Source organism: Zeus faber, assembly GCF_960531495.2.
Source record: "Zeus faber genome assembly, chromosome: 15".
Taxonomy (NCBI): Eukaryota; Metazoa; Chordata; class Actinopteri; order Zeiformes; family Zeidae; genus Zeus; species Zeus faber.
Genome location: NC_137194.1, coordinates 18,627,224 through 18,641,499, shown reverse-complemented (window position 1 = coordinate 18,641,499; position 14,276 = coordinate 18,627,224). Strand labels below are relative to the sequence as shown.

The window sequence follows — 14,276 nt, the reverse complement described above, 5'->3', positions numbered from 1 at the left end:
TAAACACCCAGGAGTGTCGGGAGTGTTCAGGACATATGAGAAGAAATATGCAGGGGGAAAAAAAAAAGGATAAATGAAGGATACATTTTTCATCGCAGCTTCCATTAACATTTAAAAAAAAAGAACACATCGCAATCATCATCACCAAAGCATTAAAAAGTAACATCAGCAGCGTCACAGATTGAAATGCTTATTGTATTGATATTTTTTTTAAAGTCGGGTAATGTCAATAAATGCGCTTCCTTCCCTATTATGGAAGTAATTGCTCTTAACCTCAACAACAGTCTTTGTTTGGTATATAGGCTGCATTATTCGGTCCGTGGGGCGGTGGATTAAGTCAACCGTTATTGCTGCACAGCTGTTAAATTGAACAGTTTTTCACAATAACTCGGAGACATTTGCCCAAGCGTGAGAGAAAAGCAGCGAGAGACGGAAAAACGAGAGCAAGAGGTTGAAATGAAAAGAAAAGAGAGAGGGAGAGAGGAAAAAAAAAAAAGAAAACCCATTCAAATTAAGATTCCTATCACACCGATCACACCGTGACCTGGCTCTATCTCCAAGCTCTGATTGAGTGTTGGCCAAATGTCAGTCTATGGAAATGAAAAGCTGCTTCTCTCCCGTATCGCCCAGATCCCGATGTCTTGCTCTTTATGTACCTTACTGCCAGAGAGGGTGGGGGAGCGAGAGAGAGTGCGAGAGAGAGAGAGAGAGAGAGAGAGAGAGAGAGAGAGAGAGAGAAAAGGAGTTGCATACATGATTCATGCGGCCCTGTGTGCTGCACAGCTGCACCATCTGGTGTCGAGCTTCTGAACATTCCTCCTCAGCTCACCCGGAGCACGCCCCAGCATCTCTTCTGGAGAACAGGCTACGTCTCCGCCGCCGCACAGTCGTATGATAATTACAACCTCAAATCTGAGGGCTGGATATGAAAGCTTAAATGGAACATTCCTCAACATGTTTTCTTCTGGTTGAAAGCCGCACACGTCACTCTTCCAAAGCAATATAGACCCTTGAAGAAATCCGGTGTTATATATAATATATTTATTGTAGCGTGTTACGACATCTTCCAGCTGCTGGTGCCCCGCCAGCCACGTTCCAGAGTACTCCAGCGCGTCCACGGCTCTATGGAGGTTGGTCACCAAGACGCTTCATCGCCTCCGGTCCCGCTTCCACTGGCCAGGGTGTCATCAAGACGTGGAGCTCCACGTCCACCGGTGTGACACCTGCACCGCTCGGAAAGGGCCGACTCGACATTCTCACACCCCTCTGCAGCAGTACCAGGTGGGGGCTCCCATTGAGCGGGAGGCCATGGACATTTTGGGCCCCTTTCTGGCCACAGACCAGGGCAACCGCTACATCCTAGTAGCCATAGACTATTTTACCAAATGGCCCGAAGCCTACGCTGTTCCCGACCAGAGTGCTGCCACCACCGCCGCAGTGGACGAGATGTTCTGTCAGTTTGGGGTGCCGGAGGAGCTGCACAGCGACCAGGGTCGGGTGTTTGCAGAGGACTGCCGCCGGCTGGGCATTAAAAATACCGGGACTACGCCGCTGCACCCACAGAGGGACGGATTGGTTGAATGTTTCAACCGCACCTTGGCGACCCAACTCGCTATTCTGACGAGCCACCAGCAGCGAGATTGGGATCTTCACTTGCCCTTGGTCCTTTGGGCATATCGGACAGCGGTGGAAGAGTCCACTAAGTGCACTCCGGCAGCCCTCATGTTTGGACGCGAGCTCCGCACCCCTGTGGACTTGGTGTTTGGCCCTTCCCCCGAACCAGAGGTGACCGGGGAGCCGGGCGTGGACTACTTTCATCACCCAGGTCCCGTCAGAAACGGGCTTACGACCAGCGCGCCAAAGGGGAGGATTTTGCCTCCGGGGCGCAGGTGTGGGTCTTTAGCCCGGAGAGGAAGAAAGGCCTCTCCCCGAAACTGAGGGCCACTGGGTGGGACCCTGTATGATCCTTGAGAGTCTGTCTGATGTGGTGTACAGGGTGCGAATGATCAAAAGGAACCGGGTGGTGGTTCCTCATCGCAATCGGCTTGCCCCCTACCGACCCTTGGCTCAGTCTGAGGGTGAGTCAGGGACAGAGGGGCAGCCTCCAGTCTGTGCCCTGCCACAGGAAGCAGCTGAGGGGCCCCCTGGGTGGGCCCAGCGGAAGCGTCAACTCCCCCAACACCTCAGAGACTTTGTGGTGGACACATGGGTTGCTGGGGCCAGCTAACCAGCCAGGTGGGGGCAATGTAGCGTGTTGGGGAATAGATTTTGTTATTGTGTGTTTTGGGGTTGTTGGGGAAAGGGATTGTTTTATTGTGTTCTTAGTTACAGTAATCTTAATTGTTATGCTGTTGTTAGTGTTACTTGGCCAGATTGTTATTACTTGTATGTGTTGTGATTATGTTATGATCGTTGCACCAGGAGTGAGAGTGTGTGTGCCGTTAGTGACCGGTCTGCCGTGATGACAGTGTGGCGGTACAAAAGGCTGAGAACTCCAAATCTCCTGCCGCTTGCTCAAAGAAGCCCTAGCTCGCTACAACATAATATTCTTGTGTGCCTAGAATCGTGGTGTTCAACCTTCTAATTTCATCTTGCAATTCCTCAGCGCCGCACAGTTTGAATGCTCGGGGCCTTTTAAAATGCGCTATTTTTCTTTCTCGCTCATGAACCTTTCTAAGAAGTAGTAGAAGCTGTGGATATTTCAACACATCCCATCACGCCTTTCCTGAGATTACGCTGGCTGCCAATGTTGGTTGACAATTACCTGAAAAAATAAGTTACTCGGGTTTCTGTGTCGCCCCCGAGAAGGAAGCGAGCGTTAATGAATGCCTTTTGTACAAACACATATGTTTCTCCGGGCTCAACGCGGCCCGACCTACATCTCGCAACAGGTTCTGGCAAATGAGTTACATCAGCCAGGAACTCTGTAAGCGGCGAGGTTCGGAGCGTTTCAAACCTCGCCGTTCCTGTGTGCTTCCGACTGAGGGACACGGCACAGCACTGAAGGTTTCTTAGGTCGAGACACCCCCCCGACCAATGTTTATAACGATTCAAAAGGATAAATTGAGAATATTTCATTTCACGTGTGAGGCACTGTTGCTACGCTTATGTTTGAATTGATCGTGATTCCAAACGGGAAAAACCTCTTTTGAAGGTTGACCCCATTCATTACCTGCCCTGTGTTCCGCTTTACCAGGACCACATTGAACACGGGCAGAGTAGTTGAAGAGATGAGGTGACATATCCTGATCGACGTAATCATCCGCATCACTGGGACGTGGACAAAAAAAATCATGAGAAAAAAAAAGAAGATATTTTTTGTCATATAGTGGAGTCTACTTTTGCCAGCGGCCACCCTAGGGATATCCCTGGTTATTTCATCCCGTGGTTGAAGTTTTACCTCCACTTTTAAAACAGTAACACCCGAGACATGGTTCCATTCCAACGAGTGCTCTCGCTCCTTCTTCCCAGACTTTGGACCGGCCGCAGAACACACTCGCAGATAATTGGAACTAAAAAGCTCTTGTGATTCTTCCTCAAAGTGAGAAGTGCGGGAAAAATTCAATTTTTCCAAATTGTTATATTTATTATTTCTTTTTTTGATACATTCATTCATTCATTCATTCATCCATTCATTGCTATTTTCGTTAAGCCTATGCTGTGAACTCAAGTCAAATATCTGTGTTGGGCAATTTTAATCATCATTTAGACTGAGAAAATAATGGAAAACTAAAGAATAACATCCTAAAGCATTACAGCATAATTCAATTAGTTTGGTTAAAAAACAAAACAAAACAAACAAAAAAAAAAAACAGTGTTAAAAAAAGATAATGGGAAATGATTTTATTCCTTGTTCAGAGAAATGAGAAAGAAATAATGACACTTATTGTTTTGCTGCAGATTTTGTAGGGGATGAGATGCACATTATGCAAGTTATTGGTAAGGATCCTCGGATGTCCAAAAGACGGCCTGTCCACTGAGAGCGTCCCTGTCGTCCCGTGCCATATTCCATAAATCTTCCATTTGTGACTCACTGTGCTTCCGAGGATGAATCCTTGTTCAGGGAGGATTTAAACAGAGGTTCTCACTGAGGGCAAATCATTGACGAGATTCAAATACTTATTTTTGTTACATGTCTTGACTTTACCCATTAACCTGAGGGGACACCCTTTTTTAAGTTGAGCAATTCAGAGAGGGTGGGGGGGACAACCTTGAGAAGCTTTAAAAGAAATCAAAGATGGCAAGCGTCATACTGGCCGTACTCCTGGGATCCTCCAAAGCCAATGTTGTCTGTGTCGCTGGTATCTACTCAGACCCCGACGCTTAAAAAGAACGGTGTCAGTTAATTTAACGTCCGTTATTTTACTTCAGCTGTCTCTGCGTTAAAGAACCGACCACATCAAGTCGCAATACTGAAATATTGGCCGAGATGTTTGTGGAAGAGAGGATTTTAACACTGTTTAAGCGTAATGCCCATCACACCTTGACCTACTGGAGTGTTTTCTTCAGTTTTGGTCTCTGCATTGCTTTTCTCGGACCGACAATCTTGGACTTACAATGCCAAACCAACTCGACGCTCAGTCAGATTACCTGGGTGTTCTTTGCCCAGCAGTTCTGCTTGCTTATCGGAAGCTCCATCGCTGGTGTTTTCAAGAAAACGTGAGTAACGAATTGTTATGTCATTATCGCATGATAAGGATGCCTAACACGAAAGCAGGCGCTTGCGTATGTAGCCTTTGCTCGTGCTGTATGAGAATAATAAAAGAAAATGTACAATATATGCAGCAAAATATATATGAATATCAGAATATCCGTATGGACACTGCCCACTGCGAATAAACCCAGTTTGCTACTGTGTAGTGTGTAGTGTGTAGTGGCACAATGGAAACGCTTTTATTTTGTTGTTGTTTCTTTCCTCCTGAAGGTTGTTCAGCGCATTGTCTGCCCTCTTCCTCTCCGCTCTGATCATCTCTGTAATATTTGCCATCATCCCCCTGTGCAATAATGTCCTACTGCTGGCTATCGCCATGGCTGTCTCTGGCTTGGCCATGGGCATCATCGACACCATCGCCAACATCCAGCTGGTAACCATCTATCAGAAGGACTCTGCCGTGTTCCTACAGGTGAAGCAACATGGATTTTATATATAAAATCAATGAATAATGAACATATATTTTCTCATTATTTCCCAAATAGGTCCAGTACTTTGAAAAAAAACAAAAAAAAACAAACATTTAACAATTCACCACTAATAACTTGGTTACTATGGTTTGCTTCATTTTCCAGGCCCTCCATTTCTTTATCGGGTTCGGGGCCCTGGTGAGCCCTCTGATTGCTGATCCCTTCCTCTCGGAGACGGGCTGCGGGAACATCACGGAGAACGCCACCGGGACCATGCATCATTTCAGGAACATGCTGAGGAACAGCCCCATCGCAGGGCACGACATAAGCCAGGGCCACCTGGCCCACGAAGCAGGCGAGGAGGACTCCATCGTCCGTTACGCCTTCTGGATCATGGCAGTCATTAATGTGAGACATGGGTGGGGGCAATGAGTGAGAGGAGAGTTCAATTAAAACGGCAGTCCATGAAAAATACTTGTAAAATTAAAACCCCACGTTTGATATTCATCCCACATTTATTTGGTGGGCACTTTATAAGGAACAGCCATTCAATGTATTTGCCTTATGCATGTGCTCCTGGGGGTCACTTTCAGACGCTTTTTTTTTTTTCTTTTTTAAATCAATCTCAGACACAAACGACTGAAAAGGACTGAAAAGGTGATGGCATGAAGGAAATGACCATACCGATTGTGTCCGCAGCTACCAGTGCCAATCGCAGTGCTCTTCCTGATGTACAGAGAGCAGCTGATCCCATGCTGCCCCAGCGGGAATCCCCGGCTCCTGGACAAAGATGAACTAGCCATGGAGCACCAGCAGGGGGCGGCAGCGGGCGAGGGCACGGAGCAGGAGGCTGGAGCTGCAGGTAGAACATCTCGAGCGCGGGTCAGGAGGCTTTGTAGAGAGGGACATATGCAAGATGCAAGATGCAATATTTGTCACATACATATACATACTTTCATACATATATGCAGTGAAATGTAATGCAACGCACCCGGTGATAACACACAATATGTCCTAGGAAAAAAATGTAAAAGAAAATAAAACATTCTTTTAATAGACCGACTAACTGACTCCTAAAACGTAATACAGTAAGTTGAATACTTATAGAATAAAATAAAAATATATAGAATAAAATAAAATAAAATAAAAATAAAATGGAATAGATAGAGGGAATATGCTTATGTATATACAGATATGTGCATTAAAGTGGCATGTGAATGTGAATAGAGTGAGGTAGTGTTTGGGATAATACAGCACAGTATACAACAGTACGGCGCAGCAATACGGCATCACGAACAACCCTGAACAGTGACACAGTATGCGGTACAGTATGCTACATACAGTACAGTAGGTAGTGGAGCCTATGTGTGTGGCTCAGTGAGGACCTGCAACTGTGGAGGGGGAGCTCTTCTAGCGATGATGATGATGATTCTATGATGATCATTCTAATAATAATGATTGTTGTAATTTATAATTGTATTGGTTATGATAATAATAATAATAATAATATCAATAGCAATATCAATATCAATATTAATAATAAATATAGCTGCAGGCAGCAATACAAGGGGTCCAGTTTAGTCGGGTTTTACATTTCCCGGGCTCTCTGAAGCGCAGCACGGTTTTCAGAGTTTACACTGAACGCAGCCTGGGCTCCCCCCCGGTCTGCGGCCCTCTGGTTGCTTGTCTCACAGAGCAACCACCATGCGGTCTACACAGCGCAACCCTCCTGTCTTTAAAACAACCGCCCATGTTTGCCTGTGAACCAGAACCTCGCATTGTTAGAACTCACCGTGTTGTTGGTGGAAATGGAGCTGCACTCTCAGTGATGGGTGGCTGTTGGGTGCCATGTTGGGCTCGTCTTTTATTGGTTGAGTTTCTTTTCCTTCGATTACATTTACGGTGTGTTATTTCTGTGGGTAATTACCATTGCACGGCTTCTATTTTGCCGACACCTCGCTGGATCTTCAACGCATCACTCAGTCACACATTTCAGTGGTTTCAAGTGGATGCGCTGACATTTTTTTCTTTTTTTTAAATTATTTTTAAGTTATGTGCACCACGGTTTTTGAAATATCAATAGAACAGATCTACTGACATCTACCAGTTAAGAAGCTCTCTTTAATGTGGATCAAAATTTTGGTCGCTTTTTCGCTAATATCTGCCCCGTATGTGGATTGATTTGGATGAAATTTCACCCACAAGGTCTTTGTGACAGCACGGTTCAAACAAGATGTAAACCTTATGCCGAAGTTGGTGTTCCAGATAGTTTTAGGCTTCAAAGTTCCGAGAATTTTCGCTGGACCCCTAATAATAATAATAATAATAATAATAATAATAATAATAAAATAACAGTAACTTCTAACTTGTACTAGTATGTACAGTATTCTGTGCACTCAGTTGTGGGTTATAATGTTGATATTCTGTCACAGGTCATGGGGATATCTTTGGCTGTTGTCAAAATGATAACCTGCGTGGCTTGCCTGTATCTTTCTTCATGATCCACATCCTGGGTGGGATGGTGCTCTTCATGACAGACGGGATTGTGGTGAGTTTCTGTAGTTGCACATCACCTCACCAGATCACTGCACTCAACTCAGCTGTGGCAATAAAACCTTTACTTCCACTTTTCAAAATACAATCATCCCCTACTTTGTTGTTCCTCTCTGGTGTCAGGGTGCCTATGCCGGCTTTGTGTACACCTACGCCGTCGCACCGCCGATGTCGCTGCCCCATAAGACAGCGGGATACTTAGCCAGCATCTTCTGGGCAGCCATCACTGCGGGACGCCTGTTATCCATTCCTCTCTCGTACCGCTTCCAGCCTGTGAGACTACTCATGTTCAACCTGGTAATGGCAATAAAACAAGGCACCATCCAACAAAACTGTGACGCATCCAAATGCGTACAATCATAACCTTAAAATACTGTGATGCCATCAGTCATTTGTTGTGTATGCAACTTATTTTTCTTTTCCCTTTGCTTGCAGGCCGGAGTCATTGTCACAGTGCTGATACTGCTCATCTTCTACACCAGCAATATCTTCCTGTTTGTCGGGACCTGTTTATGCGGCCTCTTCCTCAGCAGCATCTTCCCTTGCATGCTTGCCTATACTGAAGACATTCTTGACTACCAAGGTACAAAACTGATTCCCGAAGCAGCTTGATGAAGTAAATGAGTGAACCGTTGATATCAGGAGTCAGAGCCAGCGCTGAAGGAGTTCTGTGCCCCTGCAGGATGTGCAACCTCAGTGCTGGTAACCAGTGCAGGAATGGGAGAGATGGTCATGCAGGTTCTGGTCGGCCAGGTAAGACTCCCGAGTACAGTGTTGTTGATAGAAACAGCACCGGAGGAGGAAGGAAATAGTGTTGGGGTCCGACAGCAAACGAAATACAAATAAAACAATCTGTATTTGATTGGAAGTTCTGCAGGTGACCGTTGTCATCCCCTCCACAGATTATCCAGACTGAAGGCAGCTACAGCTTCCTGCTGTGTGGAGTGACCAGCGGCTGCATTGGTTTCACTCTGTTCTTTGGTCTATTGTTGTTCCATCGAATGCACAGAAACTACCTCACAGGTGCTGCTCACACACAGACACACACACACACACACACACACACACACACACACACACACACACACACACACACACACACACACACACACACACACACACCTCCACCATACTGGGAAATCAGTAATAGTCGTTTTGAATAGAGTTCAAGTAGAATTTCACCTGCTCCACCAACTGAGGCTATTTTCCCCGCATGCATCAGGAACGTCTAAGAAATCGACCATGGTGGATGAGCCAGCAGCGGAGCAGAATGGCTCCGCAAAAACAGAACAGAAAGAGGAGAAGGAGACAAGCTGAGGGAGGAAGCCTCCGGCAAGTCTGTTGTTCCTGACTATCTGAGATGGAATTACACTGAAAGCTTGTCACTTGTCTCACACCGCTGGAGATAAAATATTCAATACATTTTGCGAAGTAGATTTTCTTTTGCTTCTCTTGTAGAGATGGATGGATTATGGATCATCTATATTTTCATGCAGATCATGAACAGAGCTTATCTAATTAAGGACTAATGTATTGTTTTGTATTGTATATGAATGTTTAAATGCATTATACATAAATATGCAAAATATAATTCTGCTGATGTATTTTTTTTGCAGCTTATTTGCTGTTTTTTGTCATTTGCTCTATTATTTTCAAATGAGGAGCTATGATATGAATAGATTTGATCCCCTGGTTTTATGCTAGCGTTATACGAAGAACGTTCTTGCAATGACACATCCCACTGTTGACTATACAGTGTATCTCTTAATAGGGGAATGTTGAAACTGGATAATGTGTGTAGTCATAAATCTATAGACATGTTTTGACCTACTGTATTTGCATATCAATTAAATTCAACATTATTGACTGCTTATCAAACTTAATTCCGAAAAAAAAATGCAAATACAACAAATCTTTGGCAGATTATGTTTATTTGATCGCTTCCAAATTATGGTATTCAAAAGGACAGCCTCAGTAATAGTTATCATTCCGGTGTGGTAGGAAGGACTTTGTATTCAGATACTTACCTAAAAAAACAAAAAATCTAAAACTAAGGTTTCCTGCCTTTGAACAGTTAGCTTGACAATGTTTGAGCACAGCCTTAAGCCCAGTTGCAGCATGAGCAGGCGGTGTCAAAGACCAGCCCAGCAGCGCACCTCTGGAAGTAGGTCTTGCCCTGGCTGCAGTTGTAGAACTGGTTCTTGTTTGTGGGGTCTGGGTACATCCCGCTGGCCTTTCCAGCACAGAAGCTGCTGTTCATGCCGCTGATGCCGGAGTCTCCACCAGAAGAGCTGCCTCCACTGGAGCTGCCTCCGGAGGTGCTACCTCCAGAGCTGCCACCAGAGGTGGTCCCTCCTGAGATGGGAGGAAGGGGAGTAGCAGGAGGAGCACAAGCTAAAAAGAGAAAAACAAATATTAAGTTCAAGTTCAAGAGTTCAAGAGATTATTTGTCACATACATATACATACGGTCATACATATATGCAGTGAAATGTCATGACACCCGGTGATTACGCACAATAAGCTCTATAAGCTCTAAAAATACTAAAAAATACTAAAACGTGCGTAATCGACACAAGGTGCTCGCGCAGGCAGCCGCAATGGGAGGCGCTACAATCGCGATTCTGGGTTATATTTATATAATAGTATTAACAACAATCATTTGAGTTTCCAGTCGTAAACAATTTCCATGCCTCTCAATCACAACAATGACATTAATGTGTTTAGAAATTTGAACCTACACATATTCTCCAGATTGAGTCCTTTCTTGAGGACATTGATGAGAGGGTACTTTCCCTGGTTACAGAAGGTGCCCATGTAGTCGTCCATATCAATGGTCCAGACCATGGCTCCCCCAAAGTTGTTTTTCTTCACCCAGTCAACCTACAAACAGCAAGAAGTGGGGAGTGTGGATCATTCAATGGGACATGTCACCCAAGCCTAAACTGTAGAAGACTTTAAAGGAATATTTGAGGATGATTTTAGGAGAACATCCGTACTGAACATGAGACATGAGACAAGCTTTAACATGCATTTGCCTTTTAAGAGTAATTGTGTGGCCAGCTCATTGTTTGGTAAACCACCATTGACTTAATCTCTTCCTTACCTTGATTTGGAAACTCTTCATGTTGTCAAAGCCAACCCACTGGTTTCCTTTGTAGGCATATGGCACTTGTTGGGCCTGGTTCCAAACCTGAGTGGCACCTTCCAAAAATCCACAGATCTGTAAAATCCCAAGAAGTTGTGTTAAAACAAGCATGCAAGGCCATTTATTTATTCTTCCGGAACCACAGGAACCACATATTAAGGTTGAGCCACATAACCTAGAAACAAAAAAGTTTACCTCAAAGTAAGCCAGTTCTCCAGCCTCCTGTGTGTACTTTCCAGGGGTTCCAGCACCGGCGATGGGTGCTCCAATACCATGGTTGGAAGGGTTCCTGAGGGTGAATGTGTTGCCATAGGTGGGGAATCCAACCATGAGCTTCTCAGCTGGGGCGCCCTGGTTCTTCCAGTAGTTCATGGTATAGTCCTGGAACCAAGTACAGTGCCATTGAAATTTAGACAGATAAAGATAGAAGATAAACTATTGTGTGTCGCTCGCAAAAGGGGTTTTCTTTGGGACTAGTAGCAAACGTGTGGGAAGGCTGCTCACGATGTTGAAATAGATGAATCCATCTGTGTCCTCTGGGCTCTTGTACAGGGGGCTGCACTCGCCAGTCATGGGGTCCCAAGAACCGTGGAAGTCGTATGTCATGACATTGATCATATCCAGGGCCCTGGGGAGAAGAAATCCCTTTACAATAAGCAAGTGAAATGTTTGTTTTGTTTCTCCTATTCCCTTAAAAGACTCTAAAACCTGATTAACTTACTGGCCAAGCTTGGGAATCTGATAAGCAGAGTCGATGGTGCCCTTGCCAGCAGCCACAGCAGCGGAAAGCAGAAGACGAGCCTTGTTGCTTTGCTTGGCGTCAGCCTCAAAGGCAGCTCTCATCTCCTGTTAAATTTAAAGAAATATAATTAATACTGACCTAACAATGTAACTGACTAGTAGAAAAAGCTCTAGACTCTGATGCACGCTATGATGCATTCTCTCTTGGATTTCCCTTTCGGGTGTGATGTCATTTGTACCCCATCGAGACATGGAAAAACTAAAAACAGATCATTGGGGAAGTCTTAGAGCTTACTCACTTCGAGGAGAACAGAGTAGTACTGCCGATCCTCAGGAGGACTTCCTCGGTTGGCGGGATACTCCCAGTCGATGTCAAGCCCGTCAAACTCATACTTCCTCAGGAACACGATGACGGATTTTATAAAGGTCTGGCGATTAGCAGGACTGGCCACCATGGCCGAGAAGCTGTTCGCAAACAAATGTCTTTGTAAATACAGATCCCCTATCCTGTGGTACACCCGCTCTGAACGAATAATGTCCATGAGAGGTTCCCAAAGGTTTTTTTACACAAGGACCCAACTGCACAGTTGTGTTTTGGCCTGAGACCCACCAAAGTTATTTGTTGAGTAAAAAAGATATTCCACTCCATCCACTGTTTCTTTTCAATTTAATCCATGTAGAAATTGTAAAAAAAATCAATCCTAAATCCCCAAATAATAATGCATCACTGTGTCCATCCTGCGACCCAGCTGGCCCCACCCTCCGAGTCCTAGTTTGAAACCACTGACGTAGACGATCTTACCCAGAAGAGCCAAAGTTCCATCCACCAACGGACAGAAGGGTCTTCAGGTTGCCATTCCTGTTGGAAAGTAATATGGTTGTGCATCCCAGTTATAACTGTTTATAGACATTTATTAGACACAGAATATAAACAACACACAAAAAACAGAGACTTCTGGGGGGAAAATGCTGACTTGCTCACAACTCACTTGTTCTTCAAGGCCTGGAATTGGCTGTACAGCTCCACGTCGTTCCACTCGTAGGTGGCCAGCATGTTGTTCTTCATGGTGGCGAAGGCATAGAGAAGATGGGTGCACAGGCAGGGGTCGATGTCAGTGGGCATGTAGATGGTTGGGGGAGGTCGGTACTGCGCCCAGTTGGTGAAGTAGCATGACAGTATGTAGGAAGATCCTGGGATAAAATGGATATAAAACATCAAATACAAGTCAGTATTCACAATACACGATAACTCGTGCTCTGTCATATTATGATATTAACAGAGACACTGTGAAGGTTCTTACCAAGCTGTGCATGCAGCAGCAGGGCCAGAGCTGCAAATTAAGATTGCACATTGTCACCTCACAGAAAATAATGAAGTAAAATATAACACATTTGCTATTGATCCCATATCTCAAGTCCTTCCAACTAACACGAAGGGACATATTAAAATTCACAATTCTTAGGGTAAAACTGGAAAGATGCGTGAGAGGCAACTTACCCGTCACAAACAGTACTTTGCCCATGATTGCCTTGTACGAAGAGCGCCTTGCACACACACTGACTTTTATACAGTCCGCGCTGTTAATATGGGAGTGTTGCCAAAATAGTTTATTTGCAAAAGATTGTTTCATAAGAAATTATCAAGCGCTGTGTGATTATCATGTTTCACACATTGCTTCTAGGTGTATGTTGCTAAGTTTAGATTTCTCCTTGTCTGAAGGACACGTTTCAGACCAGCCATAGGGTTGTGATATGCTGCAGGATTTGTCTAATAACACAAAGTACACGCAGAGTAATGCAAAAACGTATCTTATCATTTTGGTCTCTATTATAATGTAGCCTACCTTATCGTTATACTTACATGTACATAATATTTAATGAAGCGATATGCTGGTGTCAGCGGAAAATACTGCTCTGGGCAGAGATGCCACCAGAATGCACAAGTGTTTGGTTGAGAGTGTTTTTCTGTAATTTTTTGACTATTGAGTTTTTAGTTTCTTGAAGCCTACCGGAGTTCTTTTAGTATCAATTTTAAGACATTCAGAGACCAAAATAAACACATTTTTGACATTATCGCTGCTTTTGAGTGACAAACAATATACGATAAGCTGGACTCTGACACAGTCACTAACAAATAATTTTCAGCCTAAAGTGTCACAGTTGTGTTCATGAATGTTGCAACCTTGAGGTTGTTTCCTCACACCTCATGTGTCACTGGGATTACTGTTTTGTTGTTGCTTCATGGATTGACATTTCAGTTACCAAACAATCATCCAATGAAAGGGGAAATGACTTATAACTTTGTGAAGGCATTTCTAACGCAGAGAAAGCCATTTCTCTTTCAACAGTTTTCTTTCAACTAAATTTGTATGTCTCCCAAAGAGTTTGAAAGACAACGACAGTTCAAACAATAACATTAAATGTGTATAGTTAAAGCATTTGATCGTTTGTGATATGAAATCACCCGATATTGATCATAGATGATCATTGAAATAATTCACATAATTTTGTTGAATCTCATCAATTAGAAAAGACAAAAATGTCAAAATGTCCACCTATGTCCAAAAGGCTTCTTTGTAGCACATATAATTGTTCAACTATATATGGATGCCCAAGATCTGAAGTGGCACAGAATTTTAGATTTACCATTAAGGTATTAGAAATGAAAGTCTGTAAATTGACAGTCATGTCTGTGGTGCCACCTGATGACTAAA

At 44.1% G+C, this 14,276-nt stretch overlaps 2 protein-coding genes across 2 annotated transcripts; one reads left to right on the top strand and one right to left on the bottom strand.

The window, feature by feature from the left end:
• Window positions 1-4,429: 4,429 nt before the first annotated feature.
• Window positions 4,430-9,085, top strand: LOC307240988 (major facilitator superfamily domain-containing protein 4B-like; the record flags this gene model as incomplete). Its single annotated transcript, XM_080014926.1, has 10 exons — window positions 4,430-4,659; window positions 4,925-5,123; window positions 5,287-5,529; window positions 5,821-5,983; window positions 7,554-7,669; window positions 7,798-7,971; window positions 8,110-8,257; window positions 8,357-8,427; window positions 8,577-8,697; window positions 8,897-9,085. The coding sequence occupies 10 exons, from the start codon at window positions 4,430-4,432 to the stop codon at window positions 8,989-8,991; spliced, it is 1,560 nt and encodes a 519-aa protein (XP_079871052.1). The 3' UTR covers window positions 8,992-9,085.
• A 690-nt stretch (window positions 9,086-9,775) lies between these two features.
• LOC307240993 (acidic mammalian chitinase-like) lies at window positions 9,776-13,091 on the bottom strand (the record flags this gene model as incomplete). Its single annotated transcript, XM_080014934.1, has 11 exons — window positions 13,061-13,091; window positions 12,864-12,893; window positions 12,552-12,753; window positions 12,365-12,421; window positions 11,862-12,027; window positions 11,543-11,667; window positions 11,326-11,449; window positions 11,017-11,202; window positions 10,780-10,896; window positions 10,415-10,556; window positions 9,776-10,068 (listed from the first exon to the last, which is right to left on the bottom strand). Exons 1-11 carry the CDS (start codon window positions 13,083-13,085, stop codon window positions 9,776-9,778), a joined length of 1,467 nt encoding a protein of 488 aa, XP_079871060.1. The 5' UTR covers window positions 13,086-13,091.
• Between the last annotated feature and the right edge of the window lie 1,185 nt (window positions 13,092-14,276).